The 18,920-nt window shown below is 36.7% G+C and overlaps 1 protein-coding gene and 1 pseudogene across 3 annotated transcripts in view; both read left to right on the top strand.

The window, feature by feature from the left end:
• The first annotated feature begins 23 nt into the window (after positions 1-23).
• Positions 24-4,561, top strand: LOC113047972 (transmembrane protein 209-like; annotated as a pseudogene).
• An 842-nt stretch (positions 4,562-5,403) lies between these two features.
• Positions 5,404-18,920, top strand: part of LOC113047971 (putative adenosylhomocysteinase 3) — a 28,910-nt gene continuing 15,393 nt past the window's right edge. The window contains exons 1-2 of one of the 3 annotated variants that reach the window (XM_026209435.1): positions 5,404-5,531; positions 5,616-5,776. In XM_026209435.1, the coding sequence (XP_026065220.1) occupies positions 5,474-5,531; positions 5,616-5,776 (219 nt within the window). In that variant the 5' untranslated portion in view covers positions 5,404-5,473. Of the gene's footprint in view, positions 5,777-18,920 lie in introns of all 3 variants that reach the window. The other 2 variants (XM_026209436.1, XM_026209434.1) reach the window with 2 other exon arrangements.

Below are 18,920 nucleotides of genomic sequence, written 5' to 3'. Positions count from 1 at the left end.
TTGTTTAATTATGAAAGCTTATGGTTTGGTAGAGGATCAAATGCAGATATGACACCATCAAAGGACGGCATGACCTCCATCATCGACAAGACCATAAAGCTGAGGAGAGAGGAACAGGCTCGGCAGGTTGTCCTGGCATGGGCCGTGCTGAACGTGTCTCTGGCTGGGATGATCTATACTGAGATGTGAGTTCAGATATGCCCCTAATGTGGTTTCAGTGTCTTCTAAACCATGGGTAACAAAGTCACCTGGTCTTATAGGTCTGGGAAAGCTTCTAAGCAGATACTACAACATAACCTACTGGCCCATCTGGTATATTGGTAAGTGAATAATAATAAAGAAGTTCAAAGCGTGTCAGTGATTTGGTACGCTGTTTTTCATCTGACTGGTTTTGTTGGACAGAGCTTGGCCTGGCATCCCTGTTCAGTCTCAATGCGCTTTTTGACTTCTGGAAGTATTTCAAGTATACCATGGCCCCGTCCACGATACCGTCAGTCCAGAACAACATCGACTACTTGGACTCAGGGGTTCAGGTGAGTTAGCTGGCATCTGGAAAGAAGTGGTTTTGGGTAAAAACAATCATGCAAAATGCTATTTCTCACCCAAATAGACAATTTCTTGCATGCATTTTCACTGCCCTGTAACATAATTGCTTAATGAATGCCGATTACAAAAATAGTAGCTGTTTTACTCTAGCATGTCTCATATGGATAATTCATTTTTTATGCCTAATCCTGATTTCAGTGTTAGAAATTACAGCCAGGGACAGAAGAAAATGCAAACAGGTGTTTTCTGCTATCTGTGGGTTTTACTACATCCAAACAGCAACAGAAATGCTTTTTTTTTTTTTTTTTTAGTTCTTTGACATTAAATGATGTATTTGAACATATTTTCCCACTCTCTGATGATATAAATAAATTATAAAATAATAATGTTATAACAAACAAATATTATTTATTATAATTAAAAATATTATTTTCATAATCATGAACTTATCCAATTGGCTTTAAAAAATATGTAGTCTGCTGCTTTGGTAGTTTTGGAAACTAATCTGTCATTGCTGTGTTAACAGGGATTCAAACCTCTCCACCTCAGAAACAAGAAAAGAAGAAGCTTCAGTCTCAGTGCAGTCGTCGCCCCTGCAGGGTCAGAATGTACTCAGTTTTAGCCCTGCACGAACCTCAAGCACCAGCCCTAAGTTTTCCCCCAGCTGTGTGTCTGGGTTCAGTCCACCTCTGAGCAGCCCTTCTTCAGCAGGAGGACCCTTCTCACCCTCCATGGCATTCGCAAGGTTGAGTACTTTGAAAACTTCTTTAAAATTGTATTTTTTGATATTCTGTTCTGTTCTCACACCCATTGCATTTCCTCTCTTGCTTTTTATGTCTGCAGGTGTTGAACTATAGTACATCTCCAGGCTCTTCTCCGTACCCAAGCATCCTCGGACCAGCAGAGGGGCACCAGTCTCCGTGCTCGCTACCGCACATCCCCGTCAGTCTTTAATTCGCCTGGAGGTAAGGAGGACTACATTGATGACCTGAAGACTTTGGAAAAGTTTTTACATTCGGAGGAGGAGAAAAGCCACCGCAGTCAATTGGGTAAGAGTCCTGCAGGGACATGAAGATGCTGAACCAAACTGTGGCTGTGCTAAGCAGTGGCCTACAACATTTTCTTTGCAATATTTAGGCAGTCCAGAGTCAACATCTCCAAGACACAGTCCATCGTTCTGGAACTACAGTCGTTCGGTGGGAGATTACGCACAGAGCCTGAGGAAGTTTGAGTATCAGCCGGCCTGCCGTTCACAGGCACCGTCTGCCCATAAAGACGATACGGAGCTGGGCTCCAAACAAGCTGCTGAAGAGGTGAGGATCAACTGAATTCAAGATATCTAATCATCTTTGATCCTCGTTTATTTTGCATTATTTGTAAGGTTTCTTTTTCTTTTTTTTTTCTTTTTTTAAAGAGTATTTTAAAGTAGAGTTTGCAATTTATTACAGGTCTGGGCAAGAATCACGACGAGTCGTTTGGTGAAGGATAGTATTGACAGCTGGACTGCTAAACTGAGAAATGTGAGTTCTAATTAATTAATTATAAATAAAGTATAAAATGGTGATTATTAGTATTATTAATTTAGCTTGTTTCAGTATTTATTTATTCTTTATTACTCATTTTTATTATTATTATTATTATACATTTAAGTGTTTATTATTATTATTATTATTATACATTATTTATATAATTTATTATTATTATTATTATCAATAATTTATTTTAAGATTTTTTTTGAGCCATGAAGTTTGTCAATAAATGGTGTCCATATTTTCTTTTAGTATTTATTTATTTTTATTACTAATTATTAATATTATTATATATTAAATTTTTTATATTATTTATTTATTTATTTATTATTATTATTATTATCAATAATTTATTTATTTTAAGATTTTCTTTTGAGCCATGTAGTTTGTCAGTAGTCTGTAAATGATGTCCATTTTTTTTTTTACCTTTATACTTGTTCCAGTGGATAAATGACACCATTCTAGTTCATCTGGTCGGAGAGATGGACTCAGTCAACAGTCAGCTCAGGAGGATGGGTTGCCCTGAGCTCCAGATCGGAGGTAATTGTCTTTTCTGCCAAAAATATTTAGAGTGTAAACCTTTCTGTTATGTCTCACTTCTGTTGCCCTTGTATTATGAAGAGGCCAGCATCAGCAGTCTCAAACAAGCTGCTGTGGTCAAAGCTTCTGCAATCCCCTCCCTCAATGCTATCGTACAGTATCTGGACATTTCCCCAAACCAGGAGTATCTAGTGGAGCGAATCAAGGGTGAGCAGAATACACAACTGTCTGAAATTAAACGTAATATTTAGACTTACTGTGTGGTTCTGTCTCATGAACAGAGATGATGCTACTGTAATGCTAATGTTCATTTGTATCAATGGTCTTTGCAGAACTAGCCCACAGCGGCTGCATGAGCTCTTTCCGCTGGAATGGAGGAGGAGATCTGAAAAACCGGAAATGGGACACAGACCTTCCGACAGATTCTGCTGTGTGTTCTTTCAAACATTTGCAGCATTTGAATGCCATATTACCAATGCATTGCAGTTTAGATGAGAGCATAAAAAATAATATTGACATATTGCATTTACTTTTACTCTACACTGATGCAAACCCTTTTTTACGAACACAGATCCTGATGCATGTGCTGTGTACGTACCTGGACTCACGGCTTCCTCCACATCCTAAGTATCCCGACGGAAAAACCTTTACATCCCAGCATTTTATACAGACGCCTGATAAACCAGGTGTGCATAGACTGTATGCTACATTGAGTTTTATATCAGTTTTAACATAGATACTATTGTAGATTTTGAATTAGTTTTAATATTTAAGTTTTAATTACATTTTGTTTGTAATTTTGTTGTGTACTTTTGACATTTTAATTTGTTGATATTTACATTTTTATATATTTTTTTAACACTTTTTTTTTTTTTTTAAATCAAGATAACTAAATGAATATTACCTTGCCAACTACTTGAATGTGTATGTTATTTGATATTTAATGTTTTAATTAACTATAAAAACACTTTTTTTTATACAGCCTGTTTAATTTATGACTTTTGCTTTTTATGTGTGAATTTCTAACAGACGTGTCCAATGAGAACCTGTTTTGCATTCATCAAAGTAGCACAAACCCTCCTCATTATCAGCTCGTCTACCAGGGCCACATCTACAGCTTGCCTAAGGTAAGAACATACTCTCCAACCATAATGACAGGGGAGTAACTTTTCTGTGATTATTGCTTTATTGTGTTTCCACAGGGCAGAAATAACTTGTTTCATACCATCCTGATGTTTCTCTACATTATCAAAACCAAGGAGTCAGGCATGCTGGGGTGAGTGTAGATCTATCATGTTATCTGTGATCTGCATCGTTTTGAGGAATTTTGTAGCTGGAATAGTTGATTCTGTTTTTGGATTGCTATTTGGATCCTTAAAGTATGTGCTACGTTGAAGTACGAAATGGATCAAACCTTTCCCCCTCTTTTTTGTACCAGGAGAGTGAATCTAGGTCTTTCAGGAGTGAATGTACTATGGATCTTCGGGGACTGAGTTTGTCATGTTATTGGAGAAAAACACTGCACAAGCTTTGGGATGTGATAAAGACAGTTTTTTTCACTTTTATAATCTTGTGATTTTGCATGTTTTTGAGATGCATTATACTGTCACATTACTTCCAGACTTAATGCAAATACAGAATAAACACAAAGTCATTTTAGCTGAAGCAAATGTTTTAAATTTCAACACAGAGATATTTATGACTTGAACCGGTGTCAAATGGATCTAGTTCCACTGGATTTTGTATACATATTTTTTTTGTATTTCATTCATCATACAAGAAAAACAATGTAGTTTATTCATGAATGTAAATTCTTTGTTTAGTTTGGCTGGGTGCTCACTGCAGAAGTTATGTTTTTTTATGAGTTATAAAGCAGTTACTGGTAGTTTTTCTTCATGCACTTGTAATGACATGCAACCATGAACAAGCATAAGTCATATGTACTTTTTAAATGCATTTTGGTGTAGTAATGATCATTTATTTGCTCTCAGTGATGGGCTTTTTTTTTTGTCCTCACTGTTATTTTGACAAAATACAGGGCTGGGACGATCTTGAATGCCAGATTACATATTTGACAAGAGAAGTTTATGTTGTTTGTATTTTATAGTGTGTCTGAAGTGGAACTTGAATTGGAATGAGCTTTCACTTTGTCTTTTGGTTTTCCCATTAATAAATGCCCAGCACTGTTCTTTTATCTATTTTAACTCTATTCCCAGTGTTAACCACTGGATGGTGCTGCACACCTACAAATGGTTATAAATGGTAAGACTATATTTATGTGCTATTTTAATATTTTATAAAAGCTTTTATAGCAGTCTCACTGGTACTGCAACTTAAATTTCCTAGAATCCAGACTGTAATGTGTCGGGAATGACATAGGGAATATGAAAATATAATAAATGTTTTAAGAAGTCTTCCGTATTTTACAGTAGTCAAACTAAATAAAAACATGATGTTCCTAGAAGTACCTTATAAATATCACATGATAATTATTCGGTACCATTGTATTATCTGTTGCCATCGTTGTACTATTGTAATGACCACTTTTTGTGAGGTCAAAGTTATAGTTGTAAGTGTTTGGTATTAAAAAATATATATATAATAGTTATTACTATATGAAAATAATGAAATGTAGTGTTTGAAGTAAAAAAAAAATGTTTTAAATAATTATTACTACCACATTTTGCGTAACATGAAACGTCACATGCGCTCATTGCGCTCATTGCGCTGTGGTAACGTGAACTGCATGTCCCATGGTGCTTTGCGCTGCTCGCCACCCACCGTTGCGTATCCGTTCGTGTGTCGTTTCTGTGTTGAAAAAAAAAAAAAAAACAGCCTCATCAGTGCGGTTCGCAGCGATGTCAGTCCAGGCTGTGACAGCGAAAATGGCCGAGGTCGAATTAAAAGACGTGACCGGTAAAGACGCTCCCCCCGCCATATCTCCTCTGACACCCAAAGCAGAGGAGAAGAAGAGTGTAAATAACTCTACTTTGCCATCAGCAGCGGCCGCGACGGTTGAGCCGAGTCCGGTGACCACCGCTCCGAGCCCCGTGAAGATGCCGCAGGCGTCCGCGATGAAGCGGCCGGACCCTCAGCAGAACGGCGGCGAGGCGTTTGTCAACTGCGACGGCACCGTGGCCGAGGCACCGCGAATGAAAAAGGTAACATGGCTTGATTGTGCGGAGATCCGATAAATCTGTGATGGAGCTCGTTTTGAACCGTTCATCCGCTCGCTGTCGTGTGTCATTGTGCGGGATGAATCCTGGCCTATCAAACCTTTGCTAGCAGCGTAACAGCTGTAAATTCACGTTCATTTACCTCCAGCTGTCAGGAGATGATAGGTGACAGATGTACCGAGTGCTTTCACGGGGTTTTTTGGATCGGATCGCGTTGATTTCGAGCTCGTGAGTGATTGTTTGGAATACTGCGCATGTCGTGGCGCTGCGTGCGTTTATCCGGGTCAAAACAAACCGTTCCAAAACACAAATCGTGCTTGAAATTGTAAAAATTTTATAAAAACTTGAAATATGAATTAATTCGCAGATTGTGTAATGCTTTGGATAAGCAGTTGTATGCAATTAAATTTTATTGCACTTCCATGGAATAGTTTGATTGTACATGATTTAAGCAATACTTAATAACCTTTGATATTTATCTTAATGACATTAATGAAAAAGTAACCCAATTTTTAATTATTATTATTATTATTATTATTATTATTATTATTATTCCATTTGTGATATGATCTTCAAGCTCTTTGAGAATCCTTCAGATTTATCTTTATGTGAAGATAAGAATTCCAGTGTTGGTTAAGATTGTTTTCATTCGTTTTGGTTGCAGTTTTTCTTTTATAGCATTGTTTGCTTTTCAAAGTGAAGAAAGGTGTTGTTGGAGTGTGTGCAGGTCAGTTTTGTGGCATTTGAAGTTAGCAGTATTGTTTGAGTATTTTATATGATTAGGTTGCTTTGTCTGTGTGTCCTGATTGACGATGTGGTCATTGGAAACCCTACCATTTGACTCTCTGAAATATAATTTCATTTCCCTGTTCAAAAGCAATGTCAGATTTGATGTGAGGAATCACATGTATCGCTTGATATAAGTTGAGAATTGTCACTCTTCTGTTACGTGTCAGTGTGACTGTCATGAGCTTTGTGTGTCCGGAGCTAGATTAGATAATTATGGGAATTTACCGGTTCACTTCATGGAGTGTCTCTTATCTTTGACTCTTATCTGGCTTAATGGAGACTGTGTTATCCATGAATCTCTTATCAATAAAAGAAAATCTTCATTATCTTATCTTAGCTGACAAAATGAAGATGGTGTACATTTCAAGGATAAAAGATTTTGATAAAGAAATTTGCTTTTATTATTATTGTTACCATTGACCAAGGATTTAATGTAGAATGAACCAGAACATGACATTTGGATGTGGCCTTAGATATTTATTCTTTGACAATTTGTTTTTCAAGCACTAGTGCATTTAATTGTATTTTATACATTAGTTAAAATGTTATTATTATTAGATTTTTTTAATCCACATAAATATATATGTATGTTAATTTTTATTTTAGTTCATGATAGATCATTTCTTTTTAAGGCCAAGCGCATAGTTTTTCTTTTTATATTTTCTGTTTTCATTTCAATTTCTACTAATTTTGTTTTGTGCTTTTGTCAATTTTTTTTTATATTTTTATATATTTAGCTTTAATTTATTAATGTTTTAGTTCTAGAATATTTAATATTTCAAATTAAACTTATTTCAGTTAGTTAGGCAACATTTCACTTTTTACTATGATTATTTAAAAAAAATTAAATCCACACACATCTATTATTTTGGTTCATAGTTGTTTCCTTTTTATTTAATGCTAACACTTTCATTTGTATTGTAAAGAAAAAGGAAGCAGGGTTATTTATTTTAGTGTTATTGTGATACTGTTTTATTCTTATGCTGAGTTAGTTTCTATTTGAATATTTTTTGTTTTCATTTAAATTTTTGTAATTTAGTAGTTTTGTTGTCTTTTTTTAATTTGTATTCGTTTTTTTTTGTTTTAAATGTCTATTGATTTTTTTTCAGTGACAAAATATTATTTTAAGTTAACTTTAATAACCTTGTTTCTAAGCGCAGACTCTGTCTGCTGAATATCACCAGGCTGTGTTGTTAACAGTGCAACTTTGGAGCTTTTCTGTGGACAGTGACAGATGATGAACCCCATAGTGGGGTTTAGATGATCTGTAGTGGGGTTGGTGACATCCCAGAATTTTTAGGACAGACACTCTTCTATGCCTCTCATCTATCCTGAGGGTGCTGGTGTGATGCTTTCAATGCATTGTTACTTTATCTGCCCAAAAAAACTAAACTCTTTAGCCACCCATAGAGCAGGCTTGCTGTTCATCTGTAAAACTGTTAGCTACATCATGCTACTGTTGCTTCTGTAAAGTAGCCGAGAGGAGGGGAGGACAGTGACATGTCCCGCAGCAGGATCTCTAACGCAGGCCTGTAGTTTGACTAAGGATTGCTGTGACCTCAGTGAACATTCGCACAACTGGATTTGAGGGTGTAAAGGGGAAGCAGGGTGCTGATAGACGTGTTCCCGCTGCTGTTTGGCATCAGCCGGGAGCTTTGTGCATACCTTACACTGTTGTGACGTTATGTCACTAAAGCTTTTGTACCCAGGATTCTTAGACCTGACAGACTTATGATGTGATGTGGATAATTTGGGGGAAGCACTGCACATGACTATTGCTTACAGTTCAATGCTGGTTATATATATATATATATATATATATATATATATATATATATGATATGATAATATGATATGATAATATGATATGATAATATGATATGATATGATAATATTTAGAGTGATAAGATAAGGAAAAGTTGTTTTTAGAGCAATATAAATGTATCAGTAACAGCTGTAAGCAGTGTTGTTATTGTTAACTTAAAACATAAAAAAGTTTTAAAGCTAAAAGTGAAATAAAGCTAATCTAAAATATACATTTTAAGACGAAAAACCTAAAATTAAGGTTAAATGGGAATTAGAAATAAAAAAATTAGAAATGAAGAACTAAAATAAAGTTTATGCTGAAGTACTACATTTTAAGTGTAAATAATGTGCAACTTAGTAAAACTAAAATCTAAAGTAAATAAGAGCTAAATAGAAACACATATGAAATGAAAATATTTTTGAATATTGCAATATATAAATAATGATAAAACAACATTTTCAGTCAGTTGTGGAAGGCTGGTGAATCATTTATATGCACTTTAAAAGTTAAATGGAACTTCACTCTAAAAAACATTTTGGGTTGTTTTTAACACAAGGGCTGGGTAACTATAGGACAGAACACATGTTTGGTTAATTTTCCCCAGCAAATTGGGTTGTTTATATAGCCCAGCATAATGGGTTGTTTAATTTTTATTAACTTATTTTTTATTTCATATATGAAATAACTTAAATTCTCTAAGTTAAATCCTCAAAACTTGTGTAAAATACTCCACAAAAACCAATGGTTTGCATGGTAACTTCCTCTGTTTTCCATGCAAAAAATAAATGTGATGCTTTGCATAAAATTTAACAATATACAGTATATTAACTATTTTATCAATAAAATAAGATGAAATAAAAAAAAAAATCCTCACAATAAATAACTCAACCGCTGGGTTACGTCTGACGCAGGATCTAAATAACACAAAAATGACCCGAACATTGGGTTGTTATGTCTGACCCAGGAGCTGGATAACACCAAAACTACACTGAAAAAAAATCTCTTTTGGGAGTGTTTAGAAAATGTTGCTTTGAAATCAAGGTCAAGAAGACCTGCGTTACTCTGATTTGGTTCGTGTCTCCCTTTCTAGTTTGCTCCGCACGCAAGTTTCTCGTTGCTCACATGACATATGATGAGATTTCAATGAGCAGTTGACAGGAAAATATTTCTCACCATGGTGCGAAGTTTGAAGGCTTTGATAAATGGTGGGATGGAACCAGAGAGACTGACCTGTACATTGAACCTGTCTGTGTTTATCTGCACTTGTAGAGGGTTCATGTATGAGTGATAGCATGCCTCCAGAAAGACCATTTTCTGTGTATGCCACTTATTGTCTTAAGAGCTTAAGAAAAAAGGACCACACGTGTGATTAAACGAAACTAGATGTGCTCTTTCAGGTAAGTGGTGCTCATGGAGACTGAAGCTTTGATAGAGTGATGCATTGAACAGAACTGCATGTTTTGTACTGAAGCAGTTTACTGATAACAGTGCACTCACCGAATCATCTTCTCTTGCTCTCAAACACTCATCTATGACTCTGTGTCCTTGGCAGCAACCCTAATGGTGCACTTCAACACTTTAAAGGGCACAGCTGAGATTTCTCTCTCCCTCAGGCAGCCGTAACCACACCGCAGCAGAACTCGTTCACCTGAAATCACCCAGAGTCTTCTCGAGTGCCGTAATGACTTGGTGTACTGCAGAGGCAACAGTGAGAGCGAGCCAGCCAAACAAACACATATTGTGCCACCTCAATGCTGCTTCTGTCGAGTGCATGTGTGACAGACTTCTCTCTCACACTCTCTAACCTGGAACCCTATGAAATCTGATTATTTTTCCCGAATTCCAATCAAATTTTCCGGATTCCATTTGAAAGTTTAGATTTCAGTGTTCAAAAAGCCTACTGACGTAATACAAATGTATTATCGAAAATAATGGTAATCAAATGTAATCAAAGGCAATAAACATTAATTTAATTACCGTATTTAAGTCGCATCAGTCCAAAAATACGTCATGACGAGGAAAAAAACGTACATAAGTCGCACCGGACTGTAAGTCGCATTTATTTAGAACCAAGATCCAAGAGAAAACATTACCGTCTACAGCCGCGAGAGGGCGCTCTATGCTTCTCAGTGTAGGGTACAGGAGCACTGAGCAGCATCTCTGGTAGCATAGAGCGCCCTCTGGCGGCTGTACACGGTAATGTTTTCTCTTGGTTCATTTCTCCTGGTTCATGTCAAATTAATTTTGATAAATTAGTCGCACCTGACTATAAGTCGCAGGACCAGCCAAACTATGAAAAAAAGTGTGACTTATAGTCAGGTAATACGGTATCAGGTTAAAATGTTATTAAATGAAAATTTAACAGTTGCCTTTTTTTGGCAAACAAAGTTCTGTACAACAGGTCTACCGTTAAAATAAAAATAAAAATAAAAAATGAATAAAAATTTGTGATTTTACTTAAATTTAAATGTTAATCATTTATTATTGTTTTTATTCTTTTGAAAAGTACAATCCACTGTAGTAGTATTATATTTGACACAATTTCTTAAGATCAAGATAATTTATTTTGACGGTTTGACATGAAGACCTTTTGAGTTTCAAAAATGCCAAATGACATCCATGACATTCCAGGTTACACTGTGAATTCCATTGTTATTATTTTTTCACGGGGCCCTGTCTTCTGTCTCTCTCCTGTTCTTTTTTTCTGGGCTTAAAAGCATTTTTGTTTTATTCTCAGAATGTGCTGCCATATGTTGCCATTTCCCAGCAAACCTGCGCAAGAGATAGCAGTTTCCGTACAGTGGCTTGATAAGCTGCTGGATTGCAATCTGTGACTTTTTCACAAGTGAGCTTTATAATAGCAGCAGGGCTAGAAGAGTCAAAGTATGCATCATGAAAGCAAATCTGTTGGAGGCTGCCAGCTGTTGTCAGATTGTACGGCTGGTCGTAGGATAGAGGAACATCGGGGCCCAGCTGTGTACATGGCAGTTGGTTATTTATTCTTGCTCTTTGCTCAACATTATATGTTAAGCTTTGCTTTAGAAAGATTGGGAAATACAATCCTGTAAGGACATTTTAATCCCGTTGGTTTATACATTTGTTCACTGAATAAATTCAGATTTGTGGCACTGTTGAACGAAGGAGTGAATTTGCATCGATTGTGCATGTGAAAGATTAAGCCACCGGTCAGGCGTTAGCCAGGAATGTGTTACTGAATGAATGAACTAAAGCTTTTCCACTGACCAAATGGACCTTCTGTTCACAAGTCACTGTTCGATTGCTTCATGGTGTTGGAAATTAAGTAGAAGATTTCTGTTGGCGTTTGTATTTTATTGAGGCCTAAGGTTTTTCAATTAGTTAACCGGTGGAATGGACACACACGCAGGATCCACAGCTAAGGAATGCACCATAGACCCCTGCACCAGCCCCTCACAAAGAACATTCAGTGTGCTCAAAATCTGCTGCATCACAAAAGATTCTCAGAAAAGGTTTTTTAAAAAAAGCCATCTTCGTTTCTCTTCCTTTCCTTTCTACCAAAGAAAATACAAACCTTAGACCACAGCTGCTGAAATGCATTGCTTGATTGTGACCGTTTCCTTGATTTTAGTGGCCTGACTCACCTCAAACTGTGTTTTTATGTGAATTTACCTGAAGATAACCTACACTTGTCTGACATCAATTTACACTGAGTTACATTGAGGTTCCAATAAATGTTCCAAAAGCAATGGCATGGGAGAACTATTTTTGGTTCTCTAAAAATCTAAAGACCCTTTTTTCACTAAGAACTTTTTGTGGATTGGGAAGGTTCCATGGATGTTAAAGACCCTTAAGAGTGAAGAGCCTGCAAAATTTTCTCTGACCCAGTCAGACATTTACATTTTTGTGCATTCTTGAATTTCAGAAAAATCATAATCAAATATTAGCCAAATGTCTTGTACTGTGGCTTTACTTGAGCGTTGGTACGCATTGGAAGACTTCTTTATGCATCAACTTGCCTTTTCAGTCTCCTACATTTGAACTGAAGTAAATGGACGTTTCAAGAGCAAAAGCACAGATAAATGGTTCTGTCTCTTAATAATTTAAAAGTGAGGCAGAAATGAGGCAAATCTAAAATTGACCTGTATGGCGAAGTGTAGTGATCTTAATTGCATATTTGGTCAAGTGAAAATATCTATTTGCAGCAGTCTCTCCGCACAAACCTAAAATTTCAGGGTACCCTAGACTTTCTTTGTAGTGGGTACATATTCCTAAATTGCAGTCCATCGTTTTTCTTTGGGACCACAAGCATCTCTGCAGATCAAACAAGTGCAGCACAGTTACTGGATTTGATGCCTTTGATCTGGTACGGGGTTGAAAATACTTCAGTGCTACTGTGGCTTGTTACTTCTCTTTATGCAGGTCACACTTTCGGTACATTCTGATGGCTGAGTGTTCATGAGAACTTTCCTCTAAAAGCTTTTGAGCTTTCAGAGTGTTTGGCTTCATTGACTTGAATCGGCTGATGACCCAGAACATGACTTCTGAGCTAAATTTGTGGGTCAATTGATTGGTTCAGGATGAACATCATTGGGCGTGACGTCATCCTTTATCCTAGTTCCTCCCCGTTCCCAGGAAATGCGTCAGCAGTGAGATTTCAATGAGCAATGAGATTTCTTGCCCTCAGTGTACAGGTAACAAGCTTAATGCTGCTAATGCTAAACCATGCATTTGGTTCTTCTCATGTCAATCATTGCATCAAGCCTGATTTTTGCACATTGAATGCAGTTAGCAGAAGACTGTAATTGTTGCATGTACTGCTCATCTGCCAGTGTCGATAAATCAGTGCAGCAGGGCATCGCTTTCCTAGTGTTTCTGCTTCAGGGTCTTGCTGCGCTTTCACGCTTATCTTGTGGCTGGTAGCTCCATTTGCCAATATAAAACTGAATGAGGTTTCTTCCTCTTCTGCTTCACTGCAGATTGGATGCGTTTTTCCTCCTCTTAGAGAATTTGATTAGATGATGCAATGGGTGGATCTGAATGAAATGCACATGTGCGTAAACATTAGTGACAAAATCATTAAGCATGTCTGTTACGTACATCTTAAAATGCTTTTGTTTTTTATGTTGCTATATTTGACTTGAGAGAGGAGATGTGAGGCCTTCTTAGGGTTGTCTTGCTTCTTATGAATTAGGAATCAATAACTGGCTTGCATGATATGATCCTTCTCATTTCTTCTCTCTCTCTCTCACACATCTCTAATTCCTGAACTGCTATTTGTTCCTTATGTGGAGCAACAGGAATGATTGAGCGTCAGACACATTGATGATTCTAAAAAAGGCTGCAGCCATCTGCTCTCAAACCAAATTAGCAAGTCGGAGGCCCTGATACACAGAGAGCTTTGAGCTCTAGCTGAAGATAATAATATGGGCCACTGTTAATCTACAGTTATTACTTGTTTCATCATAAAGTTGCCAGTGGATGTGATGTAAAATGGTCCCTAAATGTATCCTGATTATAAGTTTAGACTCAAAAAGTCCTTGTATGTTCCCTTTTTGCACATTTTTATCTCCATTATCACATATTACGCCTTATATCACATTTTTGACAGCATATGTTCCATAAATCTATAGTTGGGCGATAATTGTAGAATTTTTTTTTTAAAGATAAAGCTATAACAAAAGTATATTAATTGTTCAATATAATGTTTATGTGCCAAAGGCGTAACAAAACGTGACTCACTTGAAGCGCGCCACACGGACCATTTATTACCGCAGTGCAAGCTTACTAGACTCCTCCCTCAATTCGAGCCCTATATAAACCATTTCAGTTCATTATAATATTGCAAGATCATGCATTTCAAGTATGTCTCGGATCTTTGTTTTTCCTGCACCTGCGGTAGTTAATGATGCACTCGATTTAGGATAAGTTTAACTGGATAAGTTGAATACCTAACAAGCTCTGAGTGGATTCATGCATCTGTGTTTGTGTCCACCAGACTCAAACGGTTTCTCTTTACTAAAGTCAGATCTGTGGCATTTGCTGATGGTAGTCTACGGGACCTTGTATTCATGTATTGTATTCATGGTTGTTGTTGTAGAGAGGAGACAGGCAGATGTTATTTCATCAGTGAATTGCTTGTTTCTTTGTCTTGGTCTTTATCAGTGCATAACGGATGACAATAGGAGAGCGGTGTGTGTATAGCTAAATATCATGTTATACATTCTGTGTTTGGCCAGCAAGGCTATGCTTATGCAATAATATCAGATTCAGGGAGAACAGATAATGTGTGCCACTGTGAAACCCAAACATACATTGCTAGCAAGGAGATCTATAATGACCTGAGAAAGTTAGAATTCCCATTCATTTCAATGGCTGTTGCTTGGCTGGTGCACAACCCTATTGGAAATATTTGAAATCTGCCATTCTTTCTGTTGGCATCAGAGAACGTTTAAACTATAAAATATAAAAAAATATTTTCTGAGAATACATGCCAATTTTGAACGGTTATTTTTGAAGTAACATGTTTTAACCAGATTGTGTTGTTTAAAATGACCAGACTGAATATCTGGCCAGGCCTTGACCTCTTGGCATGAGTTTAGACATCCAGTTTCCAGATGTTTTGAAGGACTGTCATAGTGTCTTGAAGGCTGATTTTCAATGCATTAAAATATCTTCTACTTACCTTTTATTAGATTTGTTTAGGATTAGAGTTCTGCTACAGATAAACTTGAATTCAAGGCAGGCAAATAAACTGGATGCAACATCTATTTTCTAAATAATAACTATTTTTATTTTTTTGAGATCTGCTCTACCCATTTCCGTGCCTCTAGAGCCCACAGCAGTGAAGTATTTCTCATTTTAGAATACTATGTGGGATGATTTTCTTTTTTTCCTTCATCTCTTCAGAATAAGCACACTGTGAAAGAACATGCTGGCAGCCTGCATTAAACCCAAATATGAAGAGAACGGAGAGAACATCACACTCTCTCTGTTTGCGCTTAGTCAGAAGAGCACCATCTGGCACATAAATAGAAGCCTTTTATCCAAGGACCTCGAGACAATGATTGCCGCTCGTCACTGCCTGTGGAACAGGGAACTTGGAGTGGGCTTGCAGGAACAGGTTCATACTGGTGGAAGAACACTCTGAGAGAGCGACTGCTTCAATTAAAGTCCAGAGGACTGAATATGAGCCCTTCGAGCGGCCAGCCAGTGCTTTTGAGATGGTGCTACCTTGGTGTTCCAGTTATGCAGTCTAAATTCCACATCAGTTTGTTATACCAAAGCTAGGGATTGGTCATAAGGGTTAACTAGCCCTGCAACAACCACCAGAATATAGGCTATATATGTTGGTCCCATAGTGGTTATCGATCGATATTAGAATGCATATCAATAGAATAACTGTAGATTATGACAGGTCAAAGGTTTGGAATAATTAACATTTAGAATTCTTTGATAAGTCTCTTATACTCAACAAGGCTGTATTTATTAAATAAAAATAATAAAAAAAGTGAAATATTATAAGGATTTCAAATAATTGTGTATTTTTGTATATTTTAAAATGTTATTTATTCCTGTGATCAAAGCTGAATTTTCAGTATCATTACATAGTATTTAATAAAAAGTTAATATAGGTTTTTAATACTGTACATTATAATTTTGTGATGCCTAAATTCCCTTTTTTATTCACTTTCACAGTTTTTATTAAATTTTTGTTTTTATTTTTAATGTATTTATACAAAATTGTGTTCAATTGTTCTGGATATTGATCATAACATGAAAACAATTATCGACTTATGATCAGTATTATTCAAATGTTAATATCAATGCATGTCTGGTTCCTACAGCAGAGTTAAATATTCTGAAGAAATTGCCAATCTGTTCTGTTTTAAAAATCTGTTTTTGGCCCCTATGTTTTTATCACCCTAGCGTGTCTGTGAGGGTGTGTTCACTGCAGCCACTTTATTTATTTTTTGGTTTGCAGTTACAACCACAACTTCTACTGTAAACCTCGTCTATAGCAAAGGGTATGAGAACAACACATCTTGTAGGCTGGTATTGACATTTTATGCATTTCTTTTTTTGCTCCTCTAGTACAGCTGAAGCGTCCCGAGGCGCTCGTTTCAGAAAGCTTTTGTTAATAACGTGACGTGGTATCGAATGGCTCCTCCAGAAAGAATCTGAATTGGCCATGGGGTAGCTGACCGCCCCCTAACCCTTTGCAGCTGAGCTCTCTGCGTAGGTAGATGACTTTTATACATTCACAGAGCAAGTGCAGAGTGTGAAGACATTTATCAAACAGAACAAACTCTTCATGCTTTTAATGAATTCATGGCGGTTTTGTCTATCAGTCATGAACTTTAAGGAGGCTGAGAGCAAGAAAACTTTATGATGAATCAGACTACTATACTACTCTGTAAATTTCCATTACAATCCTTAAGACTGATTTAACTTTACCAATACTGGCAAAGTCCGAACAGATCCTTTAACTACAGCTAACCTCTGTTCTTCAGAGTGGAAAAATCCACATCAAACTTCAGATGCTTTGCTCTGCTTGAGTGCTTTTCAACACTTTATTGTAGGAAAGGTCAAACTCCTTGCCAAGCCCAGTGATATATTGGCCTTGTAGGAATACAATCCTATTATTTTGTGGCTGAGGGATACGAAGAAAAAAGGAAGGGCAGAATTTCAAGAAATAGTAATCAAATCTGTCAGGTACGTTACGTGTTGGATGCAGAACACTTGAGCGCACATGTCCTACAATGTGATCCGTCATTCGAGCAGGAAGCAAATTACCGGTCACACCTTCCAGTGTTCTTTGACACACGATTGCTAGTGTTGGATTGGTCATTTGAATTACGGATATTTTCCGTATACCTTCTGTTAAGCCTATGCATTAAATTTAAAACACTTAGATGGAAGAAGATTTATCTAATAGAATGGACCTCACATAAGCTCTTTCTCCGGTTAAGTTCCCTGAGGTGCTTTTTTTGGGGTTTGTCTGTTGCACCAGGCTCTCTCATTTCTGGTGCCATCATTAGTCAAAGGGGGTCACCGTGTTGTATCACAGTACCCATGCTACCCGCCAAACCCTGTCTGGTCTGACTGTGAAGTGTAGTCGCTATGAGAGTCACTTTATAGCTTGTAAAGCTTGTGAAAATGCCAGGATGAAAACAGTTTATGAAGTTGCAGACTGTCCTACAGAAAGAAAGCTGAGGTGCGGATCTGTGTGTCACAGCAAATGTATTAGGCTCATAACAATCGAAGGATATGCAAAAGATCAGTTGCGTTAACGTCTTTGTTTTTTATAATGCAGTGGTGCATGATGGCAACAATTATTTGTTTATGTTTTTTTTTTTTCACCACAATGAAATGATAATTAAGGCTTTTTAAGTAAGGAATCTTAGGCTGAGTGGTTTTTCTTTTTTCTTTTTAGGATATCAATAGATTACTGATCCCTGGTGATCAGTGAACTAAAATTTCAGAGGAAAAAAGTAAAAATTGCAAAATGCAAACTTTTTGAGTTTACATTTCAAGATGTCCACAATTCAGAGGAACAAGACATAATTGCAAGCTATAAACTTGCCAAGAGTGAGGCTTTTTATCTTTTTACTTCTATATATTATTACTTTACCTTTTTATATTTTTATTACATGGCGAAAATAAGTGTCCATACTAATGTAATTAAAATGTTGGTAAAATTAATAAAAATAATCATAAAATAAAATGTTTGTTATTAAAGCAATCATAGGCTGCTGCATCCATAGTTTGGCTTGGCTGAATGCGATCGAAGAACACTCCCTTTATAATCACTAAAAAGCTGACATCTCAGTCCATCGCAATCTCACAACGCTCTGTTATAACACAATGAATCTTTCATAATGTCTTAACTTTGTGTGTCATAAGAGGATTCTTGAGCACGCAAATTTCAGCGCTGCACAAGAACTACAGCATTTTGAGCGGCGAGTAGACTCTAACACCTCTGATTGGACATTTCGTTCCAGAAATCAACACACATGTCTGTGATTGGCTACATTGCTCAGTGCTGCAAAAATTTAGAAGCTCTGCCTATGCTTGTGCCAGTTAATTGTTTTTAATTTATATTAGTTTTTCTTGTCGCTTTTGTGCAACAGATTAATAACAATTGATTATCAATTGAGAATCCTGCATCTCGCAAACATGAGTATCTACCCACACACACCCATCAAGTTTCGTCCCGCACAGCACTGTGTTGCATCAGGTCATTGCAGGTCTTTAAAGCAAGGCGACGGTCGGCTGTCCAAACATTCCAGTATGTGAATATTTTCATAACATAAGCCACTTAAAATTAAGCAAGTTATTTACATATTTGATATTCAAAATGGAAAGCAAGTGCTGCTTTGTCTGCATATGTCTTGTATATCCTTATTTCGGTTTCTCCTTTTGAATGATGAATATATTGATAGCTGCTGATAGAGACAGCTAATTCCAGCTTTTTGGTCCAGATGCTCTTTAGTTCTGTCGGCTTTAGTTCTTTGAAGTCGGCTTGGTGTATAGCCTTTAGTTAAAAGTGATGTT

Source organism: Carassius auratus, chromosome 29, assembly GCF_003368295.1.
Source record: "Carassius auratus strain Wakin chromosome 29, ASM336829v1, whole genome shotgun sequence".
In the NCBI taxonomy this organism is placed as follows: Eukaryota; Metazoa; Chordata; class Actinopteri; order Cypriniformes; family Cyprinidae; genus Carassius; species Carassius auratus.
This window is presented reverse-complemented; position numbering and strand designations above follow the sequence as displayed.